Here is a 22838-nt window from a genome sequence, read left to right as displayed (position 1 = left end):
TTAAACCCCAAGAGGAATTTCAGACAACTCTCTGTTTGCAAAACAATATTTTATTAATAAAAAGAATTATAAACAGTAAGAAAGAACCCCCAACTTTACACTGAATGAAAAATCCATAATAAACTCCCAGAAACGTGCTTCAGTTCTTCACTCTCTGTACAAGAAATTCCATTAGGTAGTAAATCCTATATCCACATTCATCCAGCTGTGGGGTCCCCAGCAGGAGGAAGGACATCCACCTGTCAGAGCAAGTCCAGAGAAGGCCACCAAGGCGATCATAGGGATGGAGCACCTCTCCTGTGAGGAAAGGCTGAGAGAATGGGGGTTGTTCAGCCTGGAAAAGAGAAGGCTTAGGGGTGACCTAATTGTGGCCATTCCAGGTCCTGAACAGAGCCTACAGGAAAGATGGAGAGGGATTTTTTACAAGAGCCTGGAGTGACAGACAAGGGGGAATGGCTTCAACTTGTAAGAGAACAGGTTCAGATTAGATGTTAGGGAAAAATTCTTCACTGGGAGGGTGGTGAGGCACTGGCACAGGTTGCCCAGAGAAGTTGTGGATGCCCCATCCCTGGCAGTGCTCAAGGCCAGGCTGGATGGGGCTCTGAGCAACCTGGTCTAGTGCAAGATGTCCCTGTCCATGGCAGCAAGGTTTGAACTAGATGATCTTTGAGGTCACTTCTAACCCAAGCCATTCTGTGATCTAAAGATGACTGAAAGTACAAAAGAGCATTGTGCACACTTCTATGCAGAGCAGCTACATGGCTGGACACATTTACCAATACACAAAAAATCACATGAGTGATTAAAAAAGCCACGCTTTGTGTAGCACCAAGGGGAGAATTATGAGGATTAAAAACAATTCACTGACAACTGTAGGCCCTGAAATGCTGAATTAGGGACATGACTGACCAATTTCTGCTTGCAGTTTCATCTCATCTTTTCTCAAGGGAAATTTGTCAATAAGGGCAAAGAGCTCAGCTGGTGTTGCTGGGAAAGGGTAGCGTTCCTTGTCCATGCCGTGCTTGTCCATCACCACGATGTTGAAATTGTAATGGGGGATCCTCAGCAGCAGCCTGCAAAGCAAGGAACTGGTTTTGTTAAAGGGCAGCACCAGCCTCTTGAGCCTGAGCAGAGGAAGGTGAGGATGGTCACAGGGGCTACACAGAGTCCACTTGGTTTCAGCATTAACAAGGAGCCAGATAAAGAGCAGGTGCCTGCATGTGCTGCATGTGTCAAGGTAACTGCACCCAGCTCTGTTCTCTGCCATTACCCACTGCTGTCACAAGAATGAAAAAAGGTCAGACAAAAAAGGTAGTATGAACAGTACCTAAAGAAAACCCTTGTGATGAAGCTCGAGTTATAAATAAGACTATTCCCTTTCCTGGCTTCCATTTCTTGGCTTTCCTTGGTATAAAAGCTCACAGTAAGAAAAGCAGGACAAAAATTTTTGGAGTCTGCTTTCATTGCTACCTAATAATAACAATCATGTGTGACTCTAATTTTAGAGGAACAAAAGCCAGCGCTAATCATGGAGGAGTCCTTTTCTTCCAAAGTGGTGGAACTGGTCATTTAAGCTCCTCTGAAGGTACAAAAATAAGAAAAGTTTATCTCTGGTGCTCTTTTCATCTTTTGCATGAAGGACTAATGTACTAGAAGATCCTTAGATACACAGTCAGTCAACATCATTAGTGTGGGGTAAATAAATTCAGGCAGCCTTGAGAGAATGGTGAAAGAATGCCACGAAGAAGAGTCTGGAGGGATGTTGGAAAGGTGTGAAGCACCAAAATTGGCCTTCCACAGCCTCCTACCAAGTCTGAGTGCTCTTGGCATAGTCTTGTTGCCATTAGGGAGCTTGGCCATTAAATTCAAACTAAAATAAAGATTAAAGCTAAGCAACAGGGATAGAAAACTACATTCATCTTGTGCCTTATGTCACCTAGGAAAAAATTCTTCTAAAAATCCAAATGCTAAACTTCTGTGCTTTCCAAAGTTTTAAATGGGGTACCTGTGCTCATCAGCTTACTGAAATGGCAATTCTGGATGACATATTTATTCAAGATGTTTAAGAGTGCATTTCATATTGATTTGAGCACCTTGCAGAACTGAAAAGCTGTAATTCACACACTAAGCAACAACAAAGGAAAAAATCAATGGAAAACTAACTTTCACTGAGTGAAGGGCAGGTCATACCATACCAATTTCTGAAATGTAGCTTCATTAAAGGTTGCATGGGAGCAGGCAATGAGGTGTTAAGAGAGCTTATTATTTTCTCCAGAGCCACAAGAAAATAATTTCAACTTTAGTAGAAGTATCTTTATTCAAAAAAGAAAAAGAGAGTGTTGTGCTCTCCTTTTTCTTTTATTGAGAACAAATTTTTTTAATAATTTGAAAAAAATCCCCTCTCTGCTGTGCCAGCAATTTTCATTGTCTTCAATTAAAACTTACTCCCTTTCCTCAGGCCTATCATAGAATATGTTGCCTAAAATGCTCCTTGACTTTTTTCTAAACAACTCTTCCTGCCAATGAGGCCTTCACTTTTGGCTTTTGTTGTTTTCCTGTCCCTAGGAAATGCTGGCACTTGAATGCTGGCACCCTTTCAAGTGAAAACCAATCCTCTGCCAGTCTAAACCCAAGTCAAAACAGTTTAGGCACCTCAGTAAAACTGCTGATGCTGCAGTCAGGGTGGGGAGGCTGAGATAATTTCCTCTTTGAAATACTGCCCATCTCATTCCTACATGTGGGACTTCAAAGAGTTTCCCCTTTCACTGCCTCCTCCCCTTTGGGCCTGGCCACAACCACCACCAGCCCTGGTGCAGAGGATGAGCTGTCGCTGCCATTTGGGGCTGCCCTGGCAGCTGCTCCAGGGCTGTCCTTGCAAAGGAGCAACTCCAACACAAATACAGACAGACTCTGAAGTGTTTTCAGTGGCAGCACCCAAAAATACAAACTCACATCCCTATGATCATAGGCATATTAAATATGTAATAAATTAAATAAATTTTTGTTATTTTTAGATTTGCTGTAGCTATTACACAGTGAGCAAATTAACCCTAAAGTGTGCTCATCAATATCTACTTTCCAGTGTCTAGCTATGTACATTAGAGTAGAATACATGTATTTGGAGAGTAGGATGCAGGGAATCAAAAGCAATGCAACTTGTAGGATAAGGTGCAAACACAACAGCAGTGAGAGCTTCCTTTACCTGAGCTGCAGGGCAAGTGATGGGGGCAGCAGCTTCACTCCTATTCTTCCTATCTGTGCTGGGAAGACACCAACCAACTCCACCACGGTGACATGTCGGAGGTCTAACCCACACTGTGCCGGCTGCAAGGGTTAAAAGGAGAAAGAGGGGTATTAGTCATCCCTGAGAGAACAGGGGAGTGTTTTGAGTGTGCAGCAAGTGTTCATAGAGTCCCCTCTCCTTAAGTTAGTTAAATGTTTTAAACTGAATTGAGAGCACATTTTGCAAACACTCAAATTCTCACAGCAAAGAACTGGAGCTTCATGACTCCAGGGGAGGTTAAGTAACAGATTCTCAGCTACTCTAAGAAAACCAACACACAGGAATCACCTAGGAGAAATATCAACTTGTCTCTGTAGTCATATGAAAAGGTGCCAGGATATTAAGCATTGTACTAGTAATCTAATTTGGCAATCAAAGGCAATTATGTGAAACAGAAGTTGACTGCAGGAAGTTATCTTCCATGCCAACTCATCTGCCCACTGTCAAGAAGTGGAAAATGTACTATAGCCATTAAATTCAGATTGATCAATATATTGAATTTTCTTGCCAAGTTTATCTAATAGGGAAAAAGCCCTGCTTTGGTTTTTTTTCTTAAATACAACTGTAATTTAAGCCAGCAGCTAAAAGCATCATCACATTCATATCTCAATGATTATTTATACTCCATTTTGTTACAAGTTGTGAGAAGAAAAAAACAAGATAAAAGCACTTGTAGCTGTGAAAGAATACAGGTTCCTTTCCTTCCTTTCCCTGAGGACACAGATACATTTTGGAGACACATCCCTAAGTCTAGCAAGAAGCCAACAAGGGCATCACATTTACAACACACAAGAAGGAAAATTACCAGAAGTTTTGGGTTTTTTGGAACAAAACACCCCACAGTGTTATCTCCAGCACTCTGGATGATTTCTCTCCTGTGTCTCTGGTCCTTTGTTTGCACTTTGTATTTCTGAAGCTGTTCATACTTCCTTGCATTGTAGTTGCAAATTCTGTTAAAGCCTGGTCTGCACGAGCTGTTTAAGTGTTGGAGGTTAGGTTTGGGTTTTTTTTCAATTTCTTTAGCAGCTGAGATAGGGAATTATTACTGAACACAAATTATTATAATTAATTTGGGGAGGATGGAAGGGCCAGAACAGCCTGGGATTCAGTGACTGGTCAGTCAGAAGCAGCACAATCCAGAATGGAGCTGAATTAGAGACTGGGGAGATATTTCAACTCAAACCCCTGTGAAAAGGATCAATCCAGGACCATGACTGTTTCAGCCAGATCTTTCAGTGGCTACAATATAACAGCTGAAGTTTGTATATTTTTATCAAACAGTGGAGCTTGTCCTCTTGTGTCTTTCTTCAAAGAAAAAAAATAGCTGCACATCCCCCTTAAATGTGTTTTACCTGCAGCATTCCCAGCTGCATCCTGTAGAAGAAGTTGGCTGCAGTAGGAGTTGAAATAATTAGCAGTCTCCGCTTCTCATAAAATTGATCCAGAAGTGCAGCTGCAGTCCTCACATTCACATTAATATTCATGGCTAGAATTAAAATTAAAACAAAAGTTATGGAGCATACTGAAAACAGATCTATTTCTAGAGGCAGAGTTAGACAGCAGAACCACAAGAACAAGAAACAATAATAAAGAAGACATGGGCGAAATGCTGGCCTCATTGAAGCCAACAATTTTACTGCAGACTGCTCTAGCTTGCACACTGGATTGACTCCAGAACATCAGATTTTGTAGAAAGTTTTGAGCTAAGACAAACTTGAGGAAAGAGAAGTCAGAGGTGGCAAAGGCTTCAACTGTAAGTGCAAACTGGCAGGGGAGACAAAGATGGTAAGTTTCTTACCTCCGGTACACTGCAGCTGTATTCCACCCCACACCCCCTTCCCGAACTCTCACTGCCCTAAGATTCTCACTGCACCGGATTCCTCCTGGTAAGGTGGTGAAATACTCACTTACGTGCACAGGTTGGCTCCACTCCTGACCACCCCAAATTGTACTGGCAGACTCGAGCTGGGCTTCCTTGCAGCTCATAGCCACCAATGCAGGAGAACTCACAGGTAGCACCATAGTTATTTCCATCACCTGAGCACTTGATGTAGCCATTATCTGGGGCATTTAACTTCACACAGCGCCTGACTTTGAGCAAGAGAAAAAAAAAACCCAACAAATTAAGGCACAACATGAATCACCATTTGTTATTAAGGTAGCATGGGTCAGGGGACTACCAGTACCAAAGACATTTTTCTGTTTGCTTTCTGTAGCATTAGTCATGCACTTAAAAACACCAACCAACCAGCTTGAACTCCCCCACCCTCACTCTCACGTAAAATGAAAAGGTGTGTAGGTGTATGCATGTGACAAAAGGTCATGGAGCACAAAGAGCTGAAGCCAAAACCTACAGGTATCATCTCTGTATATTCAACTCCAGATGTTAAGATCTGGACTTGTGAAAGGGCAGCCCTGCTTGACAGACCTGAGCCTCAGCTGAAAAAATGTCTTCACCTCCTTGTTTCAGCACCTCACAAGCCTTAAGTATCAGGGAGGAGATGGCAGAAGGGAAGGGGCGTGGAGCTGGAGGCAGGGCTGATCAAAGAAGCTCTTCCTGGACATGCAGGAATGCTGCAGACCTGGCCCCAGGGTCTTCAGCAAGACTGTTCTCCCTTTCAGCATCATCACAGGAGTTTATATACACAGAAATATGCAGATAAACACAGAAATGAGGACATTTTCAAATTGCCTACCAAGCCAGATGCAAATCAGTGTCTGTATTTACAGGGTAAAGCACCATTCTTACCTCTGACTTTAACAAGAAATTTGCAAGTGCCTTTGTTTTCAGCTCTGTCATACACAGTATATTGGATTTTGTGGTCTCCTTCTGGAAAATGTGACCCTGGTGGCAGGCCTTTCAAAATAACACTAAAACAGGAAACAAAACAGGACAGATGTTCAGAAATTCACCCGTATTTATTTACTGACAATGCTGTAAAAGCCTGAAGAGGGATGTTTGTGGTATGCTAGGCTGCACTGCAGGACTGAAGACTTGAGAGTAAGCAAAGGAAGAAGTTGGGAAGCAGCAACCAGAGTATTTAAATTAGCTACATACAGCCCACCCTGCTGAGACAAGGAGGTGAGAGTGGGCAAGGTCTGCTCCCTTCCTACAAAACAATCCATAGTGTAGCCAAGCCCATCATGCCCAGAGGAACTCAAGCTTCCTTTTCCTTACATAAGAAAAAACCAACATTAAGAAAGAAAACTTCCAGCCTCTCACAATGGGCATGTACTCCCATCTGGCTGTTCTGAACTGCTCCTGTGACTGTCATTTGTGACTGTTAATATGTACAGAAATGGAACAGAAAGGGAGATTCAGTGTGTCAGCAGAAGGGTGTGGTGATCCACAGCAGCATTTTCACCTGGAATTTGCCCCTGTCCTGCAAACAAGGTGGGAGAATTTAGACATGTTAAACATATCCTCAGTACTGAAGCAGAGGGTAACCAAAGAGCTTTCCATGTAATGGAAAAGCTTTTGTACTCCTGAAACTGAAGGACTCTGTGCATTTAAGAAAAGCACTGCATAGTCCATAAAACAGCACAGTTTAGCAACATTTTATAAAAATAGAGATGTGGTTTCTGGAAAAGCTTTCACTGAATTGAGAGCTTGGCTCTTTTGAGCTGACAACAGTTATTCATATGACAAAGTCTACAAGGGATATTCCCCATTTTTTTTGCCTATCAGACATTCCTTTGTCAAAAAGACTTATGAATTTCTTTATTCTGACATTTTCCAAGTTTTTACTTTACCAGGTGTAACTTTTAATGTTGATAATTGTCACCAAATTGTTACATCAGACCTTAACGGCAATTAAGTTTTTAATTATGCAATGAATTCTTCTTTATGAAATTATTAAATTATAGCAATAAAAGGGCAATATCATTGTGTCTTTCAACAGGTTTTTTTTTTTGTATTCACATGAAATTGTACACATCTTCAAGCTCAACTGTGAGCTTGAAGCTTAAGCTTTACCAGTCCACTAATGTAATGATGTAACTTGTTTACTGAAAAAGCAGATTTTCTAAACTCCTATCATTATAATAACCCAGACAGATTGACCTAAGTCCTGCATGATAAAAATGGGAAAATCAGTGACAGTACACAAGTACACCTTGTTCTTCTGGAAAATGTGTCTGTGAAACCACACAGACTGGCAAAGAAATTTTGAAGTGTAATGTCTAAATCCAGTGTTTAAATCCATCAAGGCTACAAACACGAAATGTTACTTCAAAGGTAACTGCCAAATCCAGGGACATCAGCAGCCAGCACTACTTCAGGAAGAAGCCTAAAGATGACAGCAGATGATTTTGTGACCCACCTTGGTTTTTTTAAGACAGTCACACTTACCTCTTCTGTCACCTCCAATGCACTAGTCTGTTTTCATTGTTATGTACAAAAGGTAACTTGCTGTAAGAAAACTTGTTGACTACGAGACCGTAAAGAAGCTCTGGAAAATGCAGTCAAAATGCTGTTGTTTATTCTACCAGCTCTAAATAACCACAAGTGGCTAACCAGTTTCTGAACGATTCACCTCCAAACTGCCAGCTTTTCCAGTTAAACATGCAATTCTTTACAGGTCAGCGACATGTGACAGCTATAAGAAAGCATCTTGGATGAATTAAGGGAAAAAGGTTCCTGGCCTGCCAAATTGCTAACAAAAGAGTAAGAAGGAGAAAATGCAAACATGAAGAGATGTTCACCTACTCTGTCAGAATCCCATCCGCAGTGTCCCGTCCCTCCGGGGTGTCCCAGAACACTCTGGCTGTCAACTTGTTGGGCTCCGCGGTTTTCTCCTTCACGCTCGGACACTGGATCCTTGGAGGTTCAGTATCTGTTGAAAGAAATGCCACAGAAAAGGGCACTGGAGCATCTGCTAGAGCTGTGCATTTTCTTCACAGCTCCTTGCCTGCTGTCAGGGTAACCCAGGACCACCTCCAGCTGGCCTCCTCGGCACTGGATTCATCCCAGTGAAGGCACATGAGCTGACAATGATCAGCCCTTTACAATGCAAAAAACCCAACTAAAAGTAGTTACTGTAAATTTCTTTACACAGTTCAGCTAAAAAGTAATGTCGACAAATGGATGGCTTTGAACTCCAAGGAGGGATGTCCAAGATCCTACCCAAGGATGTTCTGTTTCTCTGCATTCTTTCCTTTGTCCATCTGTACAGTAGATAATGTGACTAAGAGCATTTTTAAAGCACACTGAAAATCAATCTCTCTCTGCATGGTAACTTTGCATGTTACTCTTAATATGCTGGTTATTTTTCCTGCAATAATGGCAAAATGAGAAACAACAGAAGACTGGCACAATTACCATTTTGTGGAGAATCAATGCTGCATTTGATTTTTTCCTAGTAACTCTTATAATAACATCTTACCTCAGTAGTCAGCACTACTAGGACAAGCATCCTATCAATACAGCCTCAAGATGTGACAAAAGGATGACTTAGCTTGGTGACAGCCATTTACCATAACCTCTGTTATACAACCAGCAGGAAAAGGCAATCTTTCCAGAAGAAAAGACTGACATTTTTCAATCTATTTTAATATATGTCACAGTGCGTTACAGATATAATAGAAATATTATTCAAGTGAGTATTGGCATTTTTAGCTAACTGATAACCAAAACCAGCTGTACATTGATTTTTCTTTCCATCAAAACTATTTCAGGACATGAGGGATATCCTTCCTCTTACAGGGTGGGGACAGGAGACAGTCTGCTTTGTTAGGACAGAATACTCACTAACTATAAGGACTTCTGTAAGTGACTGCTAGAATATACCTAATTTTAAAAATGTGTCTTTTTTACCCCTTTTAATGCATACCTGCTTCACTACTGAAAGGCCTTTTGCCTTTCCTACATGGATCTTCACTGCTGCACTGAGAAGCCCACATAATTTAGTGCAAAAATGCTAAGCAGTGCAACTGCAGTGTAAAGGGGTAGAGGAGCCCCTTGTTTTTAAGAGCACTTTAAGTTCAGGTCTGAAGTAATTTTAGCCATACTCAATGCCCAATGCTGTGGAATACCCAGGCCACTTCCATGACATGAAGTTTACCAGCCCATGCCCTGATCACAAGTAACATCCCTACCTGTGCACAGTGCAACTAATTGTTTGCATATCAAAGGAAGAAATTAGACAGCCTTTTTGCCTTTGTATTTCATTGCTGCCTTCACCTTAATTTCACTCCTCAGCTGAAAGTGAGCTGTTCAGCCAGTCCTCTCCTGGCCACTGTGTAGGCTGCAGTTCTGCAACTTCTGAATTACACTAAGGAACAAGTGTTCAATTGCAAACTTCATTATACTGTTAGAATTATGTCTGGTCACAAAAAACTCTCTATCCTACCTATCAAGATGTCAAAATACATATACCTTATTGAACAGTCAGCTAACAGCAGATCTCACTATGTGCATATAGGAACTATGTGCACACAAGGTTTGAAGGAGCCTTCTCTGAACTATGTGGTATTACCATAACTTAAATCTTAGTATTACTTTTACTGGGTTACTTAGGACTTGTAATCCTAGGCAACAATTGGGACTTGATATCCTATGCAACAATCTGCATTTTTGGAATAAAAAGAAGTGTTACTGCTAACTTAGCCTCTTTTCTTTGCAGCTTAAGGTACTTGCTTACTTTACTCCGCAAGACAGCATCCTCTGTAATAAGCACACCATCTCTGCAAACAGATGAGCTGCTGAAAGTGCCAGGAAATACAGAGGACAGTATTTTATCATTTCCAAACTTAAAAGGTTTGTTTTTCTTCCTCTGCTCACACCACTGAGAAGAACAAAGCTTGTTTTTGCATATAAAAATGAGCGACACCACAAACAGTCTAGACCTAAGCAGCTCATGTCTACATTTGTACAACACCAAATAACAGGAAACCTGAAAAACATTTTATGAACATCAGGCCACTGTGGAGAGGCTCCAAAGCCACTTGCCAACCTAGACTGAGCCACAGGCATTCTGAGGAAAACCAAGTTATCATACACACAAAACACTAAGCACAAACATTCTACCACCCACATGCTTTAAATTACTGGTAGCCATTTCAGATGGCCAAAAAATACTTTCCTTTGTGGGTGGCTGCTGAAGCTTTTATCGGAGGCTTCCCAGAATCAAGGGCAGCAGGCTGAAACTTCACTATGTGCTGAAATTCCATTAGTAGTCAGGAAAGTTAAATGTCAGTATTTGTTTATCTCTCTTTTGGTTTTATGTATATAGAAACACCTCTTCCAGTGAGGTTCCCAAGAGACCACTGACTATGTAATGAAAATTGCTGGCATAACTAGAGCGAACTAGGATGAAATTTAAATTAGCTCACTGCAACCATACTGGTAACTACAATCCATTCGCATTCTCTGGATGTATTTGAAGACCACAATCCCAAGGAAGAAAAACAGTTCAGACAACAGGTTTACTTTTAAACCTGTTTTTAATCACTAAGCAGAAGAGAGTGTGACAGACTCCAGCACACAGAACATGCTGGAAGAGCAGCACAGACTACCAAGGAGTTACTCAGGAGTCAGCAAAGGCTGTTACAAGCTTTGTGAAGTGCTGGCCATTTACACCAGACTCATCTTGAATTAAGTGGTAATGCTTGGAGCTCCTGTGTAAGAAAGATACTCACTTTGGACTGAAAGTACCGAGTAACAGAACATTGCACCCTTGGAAAACTGTTCTCTGCTTCCTTAAGAGGGACAGTTGCTTTTTCACCTTATAAACTGGATAAAAAAGGCCTTTTGGAATTTATCCATGCAGAACTTGGGCACTGGCAGGTACCTCTGGATGTAGACCTCCTGGGATGCAGACCCAACACCCCACTTACCAACGCAGGCCGCTGGCCGGCCACTCCAGACTTTGTTGTCCATGCAGGTGACGATGCGGTCCCCCTTCAGCTGGTAGCCTGGGGAGCAGTAGTACTCACACCTCGAGCCAAAGTAGGCACCATCCAAACACTTGAAGCCCCCATTGGTCGGCATGGACAGGGTAGGGCAACGCTTTTCTGGAAAAGCAAAGACAGACTTCTGGAAACCTGTTAACCTCCCTTTAGAGTAATGTAAATGTGGGGTATTACACAGAAATAAAGACACAGCTGGCAAACAAGTGGGAGGAAGTCTTGTTCCACGTGAGGTTTTTCCACACTGTTCTTATTAGCTGCATTTCAAATTTAACTCTACATAAGCATTAGTGGCCTGATACAATATTTATATGAGAAAAGGGATGACAAGTAGCTATTCCTCTCTTCTCAGAAAATGTTTTACTCCAAGAGCCCATTTAGACACCTGATACAAATTGTGTCAACTTAGAAAGTCTAAGATGGGCGATATTTTAAAACAGCTTTATGGCTCTGTCATGAAACTATTCCCACAAATCAAAATCCCACATTCACAGAATATTCCCTCTCTGCCAAGAGTGTTTGTACCACTCAGAAGCATATCATGACAGGCACCCCTGTGAGATCCTCAACAAACTAATCTACATATCCAAGCATACTGCCAACCTTTAAAACAACAGTAACAATCCAAAGATCAGTTTCAAAGGCAAACAAGAATTTACTGTCTGCTGAACCTGGAGCACAAGTCACACACACAGAGATTTTGTAGCCACTTACGTTTGCACAGCACCTTCCCAGACCAGCGTTTGCTTGACTGACAAATTAGCTGGTGAGGGCCATGCAGTTCGTAGCCTTTTTGACAGCGAATATCACATCTTGTGCCCAATACATTCTTGTAATATTCCCCTTGAGGTGTCCTGCAGTTTGCATAACCATGTTTCACTTTAATGGGGGAGCACCACGGTGTTTCTGGCACAGAGAAGAAAAAAACCCCACACACAGCAATTACAAAAACGTTAAAGTTGATACACAAATATAAAACCACTTTGCTTAATCAAGGTCACACAGAAGAAAAGGAAATAAACCTCTTATTTAAAAAGCTGCCAATCCTCAAAGTGGAGAACACTGCAGAGGTGCACTTACACACGAGGAGGTCAGCCCTTAAAAGACTGGCAGCTCTGGTTTTTTATGACAAGCATTAAAGATTGTAGCCATTAGATTGAAGGGGTTGGGAGGGCAGGTGGGTTTTTACTACGCTTTTTGTCCATGGAATAAGTGTGCCACCATGTGGGCAGTTTGATGACAACTGGGCCGTTTTTCCCTCATTTTTAAGCAGACCCATCGAATTGCTCTTTGGTAAGAGAAGTTTGCATTAGGAACACCTTGGTTTGGCTGCAGTTGTCAACTTTCCACATGAAGCTCTCTTAGTGCCATTAAAAAAATTAATTTCTCCTTCCTTAATAATCTGTGCCTTGCAAAACTCAGTGATGGTTCAAGCTCTCCCACAGTTATAAGGTATCACTTACACAAATCATATTGCCAATATATAAAGTTGAACCTGCTCAAACTGAACCTTTATTAACTGGCCAGGGCTACACTGTAAAATATTCAGGATATGGGTACCCCCACCTTGTGAGAATTTACCACCACAGTGTGGTGCTGCTGGGCACAGCATCAAGTAGAGAGTTCTGTTCCCAGCCAAAGTTTCACGTACTTTGTTCAGCTTTGACCATAGGGTGCACACCAAGAAAACGGGCAGCTTCTCAATAGGAGTTTCCTACACAAGGAGTGACTAAGCCTGCTGCTTTCTCAGCTCCAAGATTTGAAAAGGACATATTGGGAGAAGAGAGAGGGAAAAAGGGAGGGACTGCAAAGTAAAAAGAGAAAGATGACAAGTCCTGAAATGCTTTGTGACAGTGTGTTACGTAAGGGAGGGGCATGAAAAAACTTTTTAATTTTGCAAGAAGGACGGAAAAAAAAACCCTAAACAAACAAAACATGAGTTTTAGCCTTCATACTCACAAAGTCACAAACAACAATAAAAAAAAATTCTAGATCATCTTTGGCAGATGTTCACTTCTAGCTCTTAATGCCCATAGTTATTAAGTACATTTTCCCATACTAGCTGGATCAGCTCCATACATAAATAAACAAAAATCAATACAGCATTTCTCATACATGGGATATTTATATACAGTGTACTGTGTCTCTAGGACATATTTACACTTTTCCAATGGAAACTACACTTTACATCTGTATTTTGCAGTGCTGGTCCTGAGTCAACACAATAGCATCTGCAAACTAAAATCAGACTAATTATCAATCTTTTGCCTAGACCAAGGGCGCATTTCCTCTACACTAGTCCGTTTCTGAAGCAGTAGTACTGTGATATGCTTATTTTTGTCTTCCACCACTACAAGAGAAAACCCTTTACAAAGATGTGTAAGTGACATTATTCCCAGTGTCAGCAAATACACAGTAACTGAGGCACAAGACACAAGCAGGCCAGTCTAACAGCACCCCTCAGGTTAAGGGTAGAGTACAGTTCAGCTTTTTGGCTCAGCCATACAATCATCCCAGCTCTGTTTCTTCCCACCTAAAAGCCTGTTTTCTGAATGTCAAATACATCCTCTGCTACTTACCTTACAATCATGCAAAGTGTTTCGGTGGAAAGTGGGTTTTGGTTTGGGGTTTGATTTTTTTAGAACTATTTCCTGTCCTTCACCCTAATCTCGATCCCACAGCTCTCAAAAGACATTTAAAAAATCTCCACATCCACTGACTTGGGCCATTTTGTTGAGGGGCTGTACCACAGTGGCTCCCATTTTTCATGCTTGCTGTGCACCAAATTAAAACTCAAACAACAGATGAGGAGTGTGAGCTAATGGGAACAGAAGTCAACCAGCTACTGCTGAATTAATGAGTGATTCCAGCAGCCAGCTCTGCCTCCTTAACTGCTACCCCAGGGCTGCTGGTGCAGTCTCAGGCACCACCTCCAACCACTCTCTGGGGGAAGCCACACATCTTGATTCCCAGCCTCTGCCTCATTCACCTCCTGGAGGAATCCTCCTACTCTTGAGCTTTCCCATAATCTCCTCTTCAGTGGTCTCATGCCCAGACTTTCCAGCTTTTCTGTCCCACTTTCTCTTCCCATGCCCTGAGATCTTAAACTTCAATTTATTTACATGCCCAAGCTTATAAGACCTCCTTAACTAAGAATGAGGCCTTGGTTTTTCTGCAGAAGGGCTCAAACCTGAAGTTACTAAGACAACACTGACTGAAAGGGCAGGACTGGGGGGATGAAAACTCATTTGGGCTGAGCTTTCACCCCGGCCAGTTACATAATCCTTCGGCAAATCAGCTCAAGATATTTATGCCTCGGCTTTTCCACATGTATAAACTCCAAATGCACATCGCTGACTTCCTTTGTAAAGGGTGTTAAGACAAACATGCTTTGCAACATGATCAAGAGGCTAATAATAATAAAATAGAGGGCAAAGAAGCTGTTTCAGGTATTGCAAATTGCCTGAGCTTTTGTGCAAATTTTTGTGGTTTTACAATCACACTTAAGATAAGAGCTGCCCATATATTTAAAAAAAAAAAGTGGCTAACAGCTAAGAAATGCAGATTAATGCACAAGCACAATACTGAAAAAGAAAAAGCCTTTCCTGTAGTGTCAATGCAGCTACAGTGGTTTACAGAGAGAAACAAAGCAAGCTCCTAGACAGGGGAAAAATGCATCTTACTGGACCAAATGATTCTGCCAGAAAGAAGAACAAAAGCAAACATGCTTTTGGATGCAGATAACTTGAAGAGCTTTTTGATTTAAATCTTTTTGATTTAAAACATTATAATGCTTACTCGAGAACTGATCATGATTACAAGAAAATGGGTGAAGCAGGGTTTACAAGCTATTTACAAATATCAGGGTTTAAACCAACTGATACTACTGGGAAAAAACCCAGCTAACTTGAAAAGCACATCAAACTATACAAAAAAGATTTAGATCAAAGTTTGTTTATTTTTAAGTGAAGGCACATACTGGTTTTCAAAGGCAAAGCAGCTACATGGAGCACTTGAGGAATATTAGGTTTGTGTGAGGCCTCAAGGGGTTACACAAGCTGTTCCCTACCTCAAGGCCGGATCAGCCATGTTCCTGAAGGCTTTGGGGATTATAAAACCTAGAAGTTTTCTAGACACCTTTTTTGCAACTTCACCATCTATACCAGGCTCTGTTCACCCAAATGAAATTTAAGTTTTAGGTACCCAGACCTATATACTGGTTTTTTTGTTTAATAGAAAGTTTGTACCTCAGCACAAACTTGAAAGAACTGGAAAGTCCCTCAGCAATATAATAGCCTGAATTACCACTTGTGAGTAGAACATTCAAGAGACTCAATCCTGTGTTTGAAACCACGGGAAAACAGGCAGCAAACAGACATGGCTGAAGCCCCAATGTTGCCTTTAGAGCTGAGGCTCCTGTTTGGTCATTACAGTATCTGAGAGAACATATTAGGAATGAGGATCACCAGAGCAGTGTCAATGGAGCTGTGATGAACACAGAACTGCTGTATTCAGGAAACCCTCCTCCATTACATATGATCAGAGATGCCAAGTGGCAGGAAGGAAAGCACTTTCTAGAGCATCATCTCCCCCAGCCCCTAGGTCCTGTTTAAACACCAGCCTCAGCTGAGCCCTTCCTTCACAAGCAGCATGTAAAGTGACCAGCTGTACTGCTGCTTGCTGCTACACCGGCCAACAGAGCTGAAGGTTCACCAGGGAGGAAGGGAAAAACTCCTTAAAAATGTTGTAGGCACAGAAAATCTTGGCAATGTTTCTCTGGAAAGCTAAGCAAGTGGGAAAACATCCAGATGAAGACAGAAGGGTTTAGTAGGAGGTCGATTTTCACCCCTCCCAGTAAACTGCAATTCTTTGTTTGCAGATGTCATAGAGGACGAATCTGTGTGCTCACTTGCACATGTGTGCAAAGAAAAAAACCAATGCTGCTTACATAATGTGAACATCAATTACGAAAATCCTTGTAATTCCTGTTACTGGCAAATTTTATTTGCTAAGCAATGGGCCACACCCAAAATGCTGGACTGCACATCTGAGAAGAAGCTCTGAAGATTGCTACACAGCCCCTTTTTCCTTGCTTTGTCCTTTTCATCCCCTTCCCCTCAAAAACAACATAAAGAAGTATGCTAATGAAGAGTCAGCCTTTTCTGTTCCAATGCTTTATACTCTTAGATTCACATTGTCTGTTCCTCAGCATTTGGCAGTAGTGCTTCCAAAGTTGGGGCAGTTTTTAATATCTGTGTGAACAAGCCATTATGTTTCACTTACCCTGATGACATTTTGGCTGACATGAGTATAATCCATTTTGGATCACCATACAAAAGGAATTTATATAGAACCCATATTTTAACTGCTTGCCTGCCCTGGCATGAATTGGCATTGATTTATCTTCATGATCTCTGAATGCTTTTTCTATGTGTCTGCAGAGGGTCACATGTTAAAAGGCAAAGAAAAATGAGTTAACCTAAATAAAGCTTTAGAGAACTATTTGTGCACGTGTTTGAAAGCAAAATTTTATACTGGAGTATTTTACTGGGATGAAGATGAGACATTTATGAAAACAGCAACATAGCCATAAAAGCTGTGCTTTCCCTTTGGCTGTTCATAAATGTCTGAATTATTTTATGACTTACCTCTCATATGGCCCATTGATTCTTTGCAGAGAATCAATAATGTACAACAAGACACCAATGGCCAGTATTTTCAAGTAATCAAAATGAAGACAACTCTAGCATATCCATAGACTAATTTACTAAAAAGAAACACAGTTACCATTTAATGAAATGACAAATGAAATGCCAGGTCTCTTTAATGTCCAGGTTTCTGAGGATTTGTGGCAGAGGAGAGCGATATTGAAACAGAAGCAGACTTTTTAGAAAATGGACACAGCAAATGGAAGATTTACTGGTAATGGCAAAACACTTCTCACTCTTGCTGAATAGTGAAGTCTTCCAGAATAGGGAAGAAAACCTGAATTTACGTTATAGACGTGCCAGTCCATTCACTCATCCAGCTATGTAATTTGGTTTTGAAATGTACCCATTCATTCATTAAACACACTTCAATTGGCACTTCAGGCAGCAGGTTAACCTGAAACGCAATCAACTTTATGGAAAGAAAAAAGTAATGAAAATCAAGTTCTCTTGCATGTACTTCTATACATTACCATCAGTAAGCGCAGGTTTTGAGGCAGCTTATCATTGATGGTTTTGTTAGCATGTATGGAAAAGAAAGAGAAGCTCTTTCTGATTTTCACAATTCAACAACCTGATCTCCCAGAAGCAAAGGCAGTGCAAAAGTTACTTACTCAGGTGCATGAAAGAGTTGTGATCAGCACTTGGTCTAATTTCCATTGTTAAAAACAGCAGAAATTAAATCTTGATCTAAATATCCATGAGAAAAACCATGGAGCTGGATCACCAAGATTTTATAATCCATAACAAGAAAAAAGAATGAAGCTTTCTGTCAGCAAGCAGTTGATCCTCTTTAGCACATAAGCAAAGCATTCACCTTTGTATCTATTGCGTGCATAAACATCCTCATCATCTTCAAGGGGTGAATATCCCGATCCTACAATAGAAAATAAGAGAAAAAACACTGCAGCAAGAAAGGAAATATAAATTAAAAATAAAAGAAAGCTTTGAGAAAAGACATGCAAGATTAGGATGCAATAATCTATGCAATGTCATCAGCATGGGCTTCTCTGAAGCTTAGTCATAGCAGACCCACTTTATAGTGAATTTGGAAGGGGCAAATTGATTTGACAATCAAGTGAAATAGTAAATTTCTCTCAGTGCTCCTAGAGTAGTGTTGTGCAATGTTAAGTTGCACATGCCAAGTCACAGCTCCTCTGTTATGGAGAGCCCACCTACAATGTAGTTGATCTACTGAGCAGAGAGAGCAGAGCAGGTACAGGTGAAGGGGCACATCAGAGGTTTCACTATAAAGTGGTTCCACAGTGTCAGTGGCTGTTAACAGCCATCAGGCCAAGTAGCAAAAGTAAAATGTAAATAACTCAAGTACAACCCTCCTTAATGACTTGTAACATCCTCACACCAAGAACAAGACATCAAGGTGCATTACCTGCAAACACAAGTTCAAATCAAAAACACAGTTTGGCTTCAAGCATTCTTCTGGAATTGTTCAAATAAAGAGACAGTAAAGCTCTATACTTTTAAACCCCTGAGCAATGGCCAAAGACTTAAAATAAAGGTAAAACATGCTTTCTAAAAACCAGAAACCATTTGGAGCACTGCTACTCAAATAATCCATCAACAAAACAGAGCAGTTGGCAAGAAAGCCTTCAAAATATCCCTAAACAACATTTAGTTAAAATTAGCAACTTCAGAGCATGAAGTCTAGTCTAAATTCTAGATAAACTTTTTCTACAAAGAAGGGCTCATACAAATTCCCCCTTGAAACATTCTTTTAAAAACCTTGCATGCGATAGGCAGATACTCAGGGGCTACAGGAGCTTCTCACATGGGATCTCAAGTTGCAGCATTTGGGGTTATTTCATTTACATTTGTTGACATTTGGGACTATGGTCTGTACAAGCTGCTACTTAAAGTTACGTAAAATTACATAATTCAGCACCTTAATAAACTACTGATTCCATGTGTAAAGCATACAACTGTTCAGCAGAAACTAAACCCAAGAGTTTCATTTCTGTCAACATCTGTCAACAGACTCCATTTCTTATTAAAAAACCCCGTAATAATCTGCCCAGAAAATGGTGAAACTTGATTTCTTACTCTACCAGACTCAAGAAAACCCAGCCCAAGTATCTCCAGCTGCTCCACAGTACCTTCCACAGCACCAGCCCCAGCACTGGATCACTGGGAATCCCTCCACCAGTTTGAGCTGGGACCTGAAGAAGCAAATTTCCAAACAACTTCTCCTCTGAAATGGTAGGTTTTATATACAACAAAGTCTTTTTATTACTTAGAATCATTTCTCTGGATTTTTTACATTTATTGCTGAGGTTCAGTTTTGATGCCTAAACACTGACATCTGAGAGACTTCTGAATATAAAAACAAACTTCAAACTTTCTTGCACTTGAAGTCTGACTGCATAGCAAAAAGAGCAAGCTGTGAACCCCAAGGGCATCAGGAAGACCTTGATATGTAAATGAATACCTCTCTAAGCATCAAAGTATCTAAGTAAGTATCTAAGTATCAGTATTAGCCAGAAATTGGGATACTCTTAGCTAATTACTCACTTTGAGGGTTATAAAACTGTTACCTCAGTGTTATCACTAATAACTGTCCAAATTTTAGTGTGCAGTGACTTTAGCATCTAAAATTAGTAAATCTTAGAACTATGTGAGCTCTTACGTATTTGCCTTTCCTTAGACAAAAAACAATTAAGTGCTTTTGAGAGGTTTCTAAGAAAAACTAGCCTTAAATAGTTATTCCCTACTTTTGTCCTAAAACAAGGCTCTCTTGATGGAGCTCAACATCTCCCTTTACAGCTCATTTTCTAGCTCAAAATGAAAAGCGAGTCAGGTCTCTTTCCTAACAAGCAATGTTTTATTAATAACCACAATGGGCTTGGCTTGGGGAGCCACGGGAGCAGTGTGGCCATTTCATCTCCATTTTCTCAGCCACAAATCAAAGTGTTTCTGCTTCACATGCATTCAAAATTGGCTACCAAGCCATGTAAGGACAAAGCATTGTTCTGTGTCGGAAGCACTAAAAATATCACAGTTCAGAGTATAGCACATTCCTGCAAAAGAACACTTGTGGACTTTGTTCTGGCAGATGTCAATCAAAATGCACAAAATAACACTTTCATTTTAAGATTAACCTATGGACTTATATGATTCTGTTTATGTCAGGAAAAAAGATTTCTTCATTTACAAAATAGAATTCTGTCCCCACTGCATAGGTTCACTTGTGCAGGTCTGATGGCAAGATCAGGGCACAAGAGCATAGTGCCAAGCCAGGCACTGCATACACGGGTGTGTATATGAACAACACTTCACATGCTATTGTGCTATAAATCCTTTATAACTGAGAAAAAGAAGGAATGTGACTCGTAAGACACAGAACAGCTATGCACACATGCTTTCCCAGGACTCACATAAGAATTATTTAATTCTTTGAGTTTGATCAATTTAAAGTAAGCTATAGACAACAACAGTATAGTTCATTAAACCAACCTGAAACTTTTCAGTTTACTGCCCTGAAACAGGACAAGTTCTGGAACACAAGTTCTATAAGGAGTTGCTGAGGGAGCTGGGGTTGTTAAGCCTGGAGAAAAGGAGGCTCATCACTCTCTAAGTCTCTGAGAGGACACTGTATCCAGGTGGGGTTGGTCTGTTCTCCCAGGTAATAATTAATAGGATGAGAGAGAGGAAACAGCGTCAGGCTTAAAATAGCTATTAGGAAAAATTTCTTCACTGAAAGGGCTATCAAAAGCCTTGGAACAGACTGCCCAGAGAATTGGTTGAGTCAGTATCTCTATTTAGAAGATACCAAGATGTGGCACTTAGAGACATGGTTTAGTGGAGTATTAAAAAGAGACATTTTGGAAAATCATTTTACAACAATCATTTTTTTGCGGTATAAGCCCATATCTTCAGCTTCTGTAAACTGACCTTACCCAAAAGAGCACTTGAGAATGTGAAAGATCGCTTTGTCCACCTTAGTGTATTTTTTATGCTGCTAAACTAATGGATAATTTGCCTTCTAATATTCCTGATAAAAGCCTTGAAGGGAGATTCTGAGAAAGTATGACCTAGTGCCACTTCAAAGTTCCGGCAGAGAAAACGGCGGTGAACACGACTCGTGGGGAAAGCAGAGCTCAGTGCTATCACTTGTACACTGCAAATCAGTGCAGCGCTCCCGGCCCGGCCCCGCTCCCCGGCCCGGCTCTGCCCCGGCCCCGCCGCCCTTTCCTCCCCTCCCCTGCCCTGCCCTACCCTCGTACTCCAGGCTGGCCCGGGCGCCCAGGGCGAGCAGCGCGGCGAGGCGCAGCCAGCAGCTCCCCATGCTCCACACGGCGGCTCGGCGCGGCAAAGGGGCAGGAGCAGGAGGGGCAGGAGGAGGAGTGGGACGGGGACATTCTCCGAGCGGCTCCCGGGCGCCGCCGGAGTCTCCTCCTCCCGCTGCCCGGCCCCGCCTCGCCTCCCGGCAAGGCGCTCCGCTGGTTGGGGTCCGCCGGGGCTGCGGTGCCGCCTGTTCCACGCGTTGTCCCCCGAGGGGCTCCTGCCGCCCGCTGCCCTCCGACGCGACCTCCGGGAGTCGCCCGGTGGTGCCCTGGCCCGGAGAGGTGTGTGGGGTCCCCGGACTTGCTGCGCCGGGCCCTCCTCAGCCAGGGCACCGAGCAGGCCAGGTCAGTGTGTCTGTCCAGATGTCTGCTCATAGGATAACACTAGGTTGGAAAAGACCTCTGAGATCATCGAGTCCAACCTGTGACCACCAAGTCACCTTATACCACGGCACCGAGTGCCACGTCCAGTATTTCCTTAAACATCTTCAAGGATAGCAACTTCATTACCTCACTGGGCAGGGCATTCCAACATCTAATCACCCTTTCTTCCTAATGTCCCTGCCCTGGTGCAGCTTAAGACCAGGTCCTTTCATCCTATTGCTTGTTGCCTGGTGGAAGAGACCAACCCTCACTTTGCTACACCCTCCTTTCAGGGAGTTGTAGAGAGCAATAAGGTCCCCACTGAGCCTCCTTTATTCCAAGCTAACCCCAACTCCCTCAGCCACTCCTCACAAGACTTGTGCTCCAGAGCCTTCTCAGCTCAGTCCCTTCTTCTCTGGACTCACTCCAGTCGCTCAATGTCCTTCCTGAACTGAGGGGCTCAGAACTGGACACAGCATCCGAGGTGTGGCCTCACCAGCGCCCAGTACAGGGGGACAGTCACTGCCCTGGTCCTGCTGGCCACACTACTGCTGATACTGGCCAGGTGCCATTGGCCTCCTTGGCTACCTGAGCACACCTGAGCTCATGTTCAGCCGCTGCTGACCAGCACCTCCAGGTGCTTTTCCTCCGGGTACCTTTCCAGCTACTCTGCGACTAGCCTGTAGTGCAAAGATCACCACATTTCCAACTTTTGAACACTGCTGGGAAATGGACAACAGAAAAAAACCTAAAAATACAGCAGTAATAACCAATTTCAACTGCATGGCAGATTTCACAGAATAACAAAAAGAAGAGAACAAAATTAAAAACAAAAAAACAAAACCCACCTCAAAACTACAATGACGCAGTGTCTTGTGCTCACAGAAACAACATGAATTAAAAGAATCTAGGCGGCATCTTCTGTAGCCTGTGGGCACTGGCTACTCGATATTGGGATGAAAGAGAAAGCTCCTTTCACATTTAACCTATCCTTCAAAACAGAGGAAAAGTGCTTGGGAATTCCTCTCATATTCAAAAAGTTCATATTCAAAATTTTAAGCATATGTAAGAAGAGAATAACCAGTTTCCACCAGTAAGTGCAACATCTGGATTTACTTCCTCCAATGTTTTGCCTCCGAGTTTTACATTCCACAGTACCTGAAGACATATCAAATATGTGAATTTAAAACTTTAGCTCTACTGCAGCAAACTGAAGAGCTTCTTGGGAGTATTGCAGGGCTAAGGTCACTCTAAGACCTCAGAAGTCTGGAAGAA

At 42.0% G+C, this 22838-nt stretch overlaps 1 protein-coding gene across 3 annotated transcripts; it reads right to left on the bottom strand.

Annotated features, from left to right (window-relative positions):
• Positions 1-32: 32 nt before the first annotated feature.
• SRPX (sushi repeat containing protein X-linked) lies at positions 33-21245 on the bottom strand. Of its 3 annotated transcripts, XM_042035346.1 has the most exons (10): positions 21133-21245; positions 17717-17776; positions 11906-12097; positions 11120-11296; positions 7992-8118; positions 6033-6154; positions 5195-5374; positions 4636-4769; positions 3203-3324; positions 33-1073 (listed from the first exon to the last, which is right to left on the bottom strand). In XM_042035346.1, the coding sequence occupies exons 1-10, from the start codon at positions 21200-21202 to the stop codon at positions 893-895; spliced, it is 1365 nt and encodes a 454-aa protein (XP_041891280.1). In that variant the 5' UTR covers positions 21203-21245; the 3' UTR covers positions 33-892. The 3 variants fall into 3 exon arrangements, with proteins under 3 accessions (XP_041891280.1, XP_041891288.1, XP_041891295.1); XM_042035354.1 differs by lacking the exon at positions 17717-17776; XM_042035361.1 differs by lacking the exons at positions 17717-17776; positions 21133-21245 and adding an exon at positions 17514-17677.
• Positions 21246-22838: the final 1593 nt, after the last annotated feature.

This window comes from Corvus kubaryi, unplaced genomic scaffold (genome assembly GCF_017639235.1).
Source record: "Corvus kubaryi isolate FWS band 111438036 unplaced genomic scaffold, C.kubaryi_AGA036_p1.0 133, whole genome shotgun sequence".
Classification (NCBI taxonomy): Eukaryota; Metazoa; Chordata; class Aves; order Passeriformes; family Corvidae; genus Corvus; species Corvus kubaryi.
Note: the sequence above shows the minus strand (reverse complement) of the source record. Positions and strands in the feature narration are given on the sequence as shown.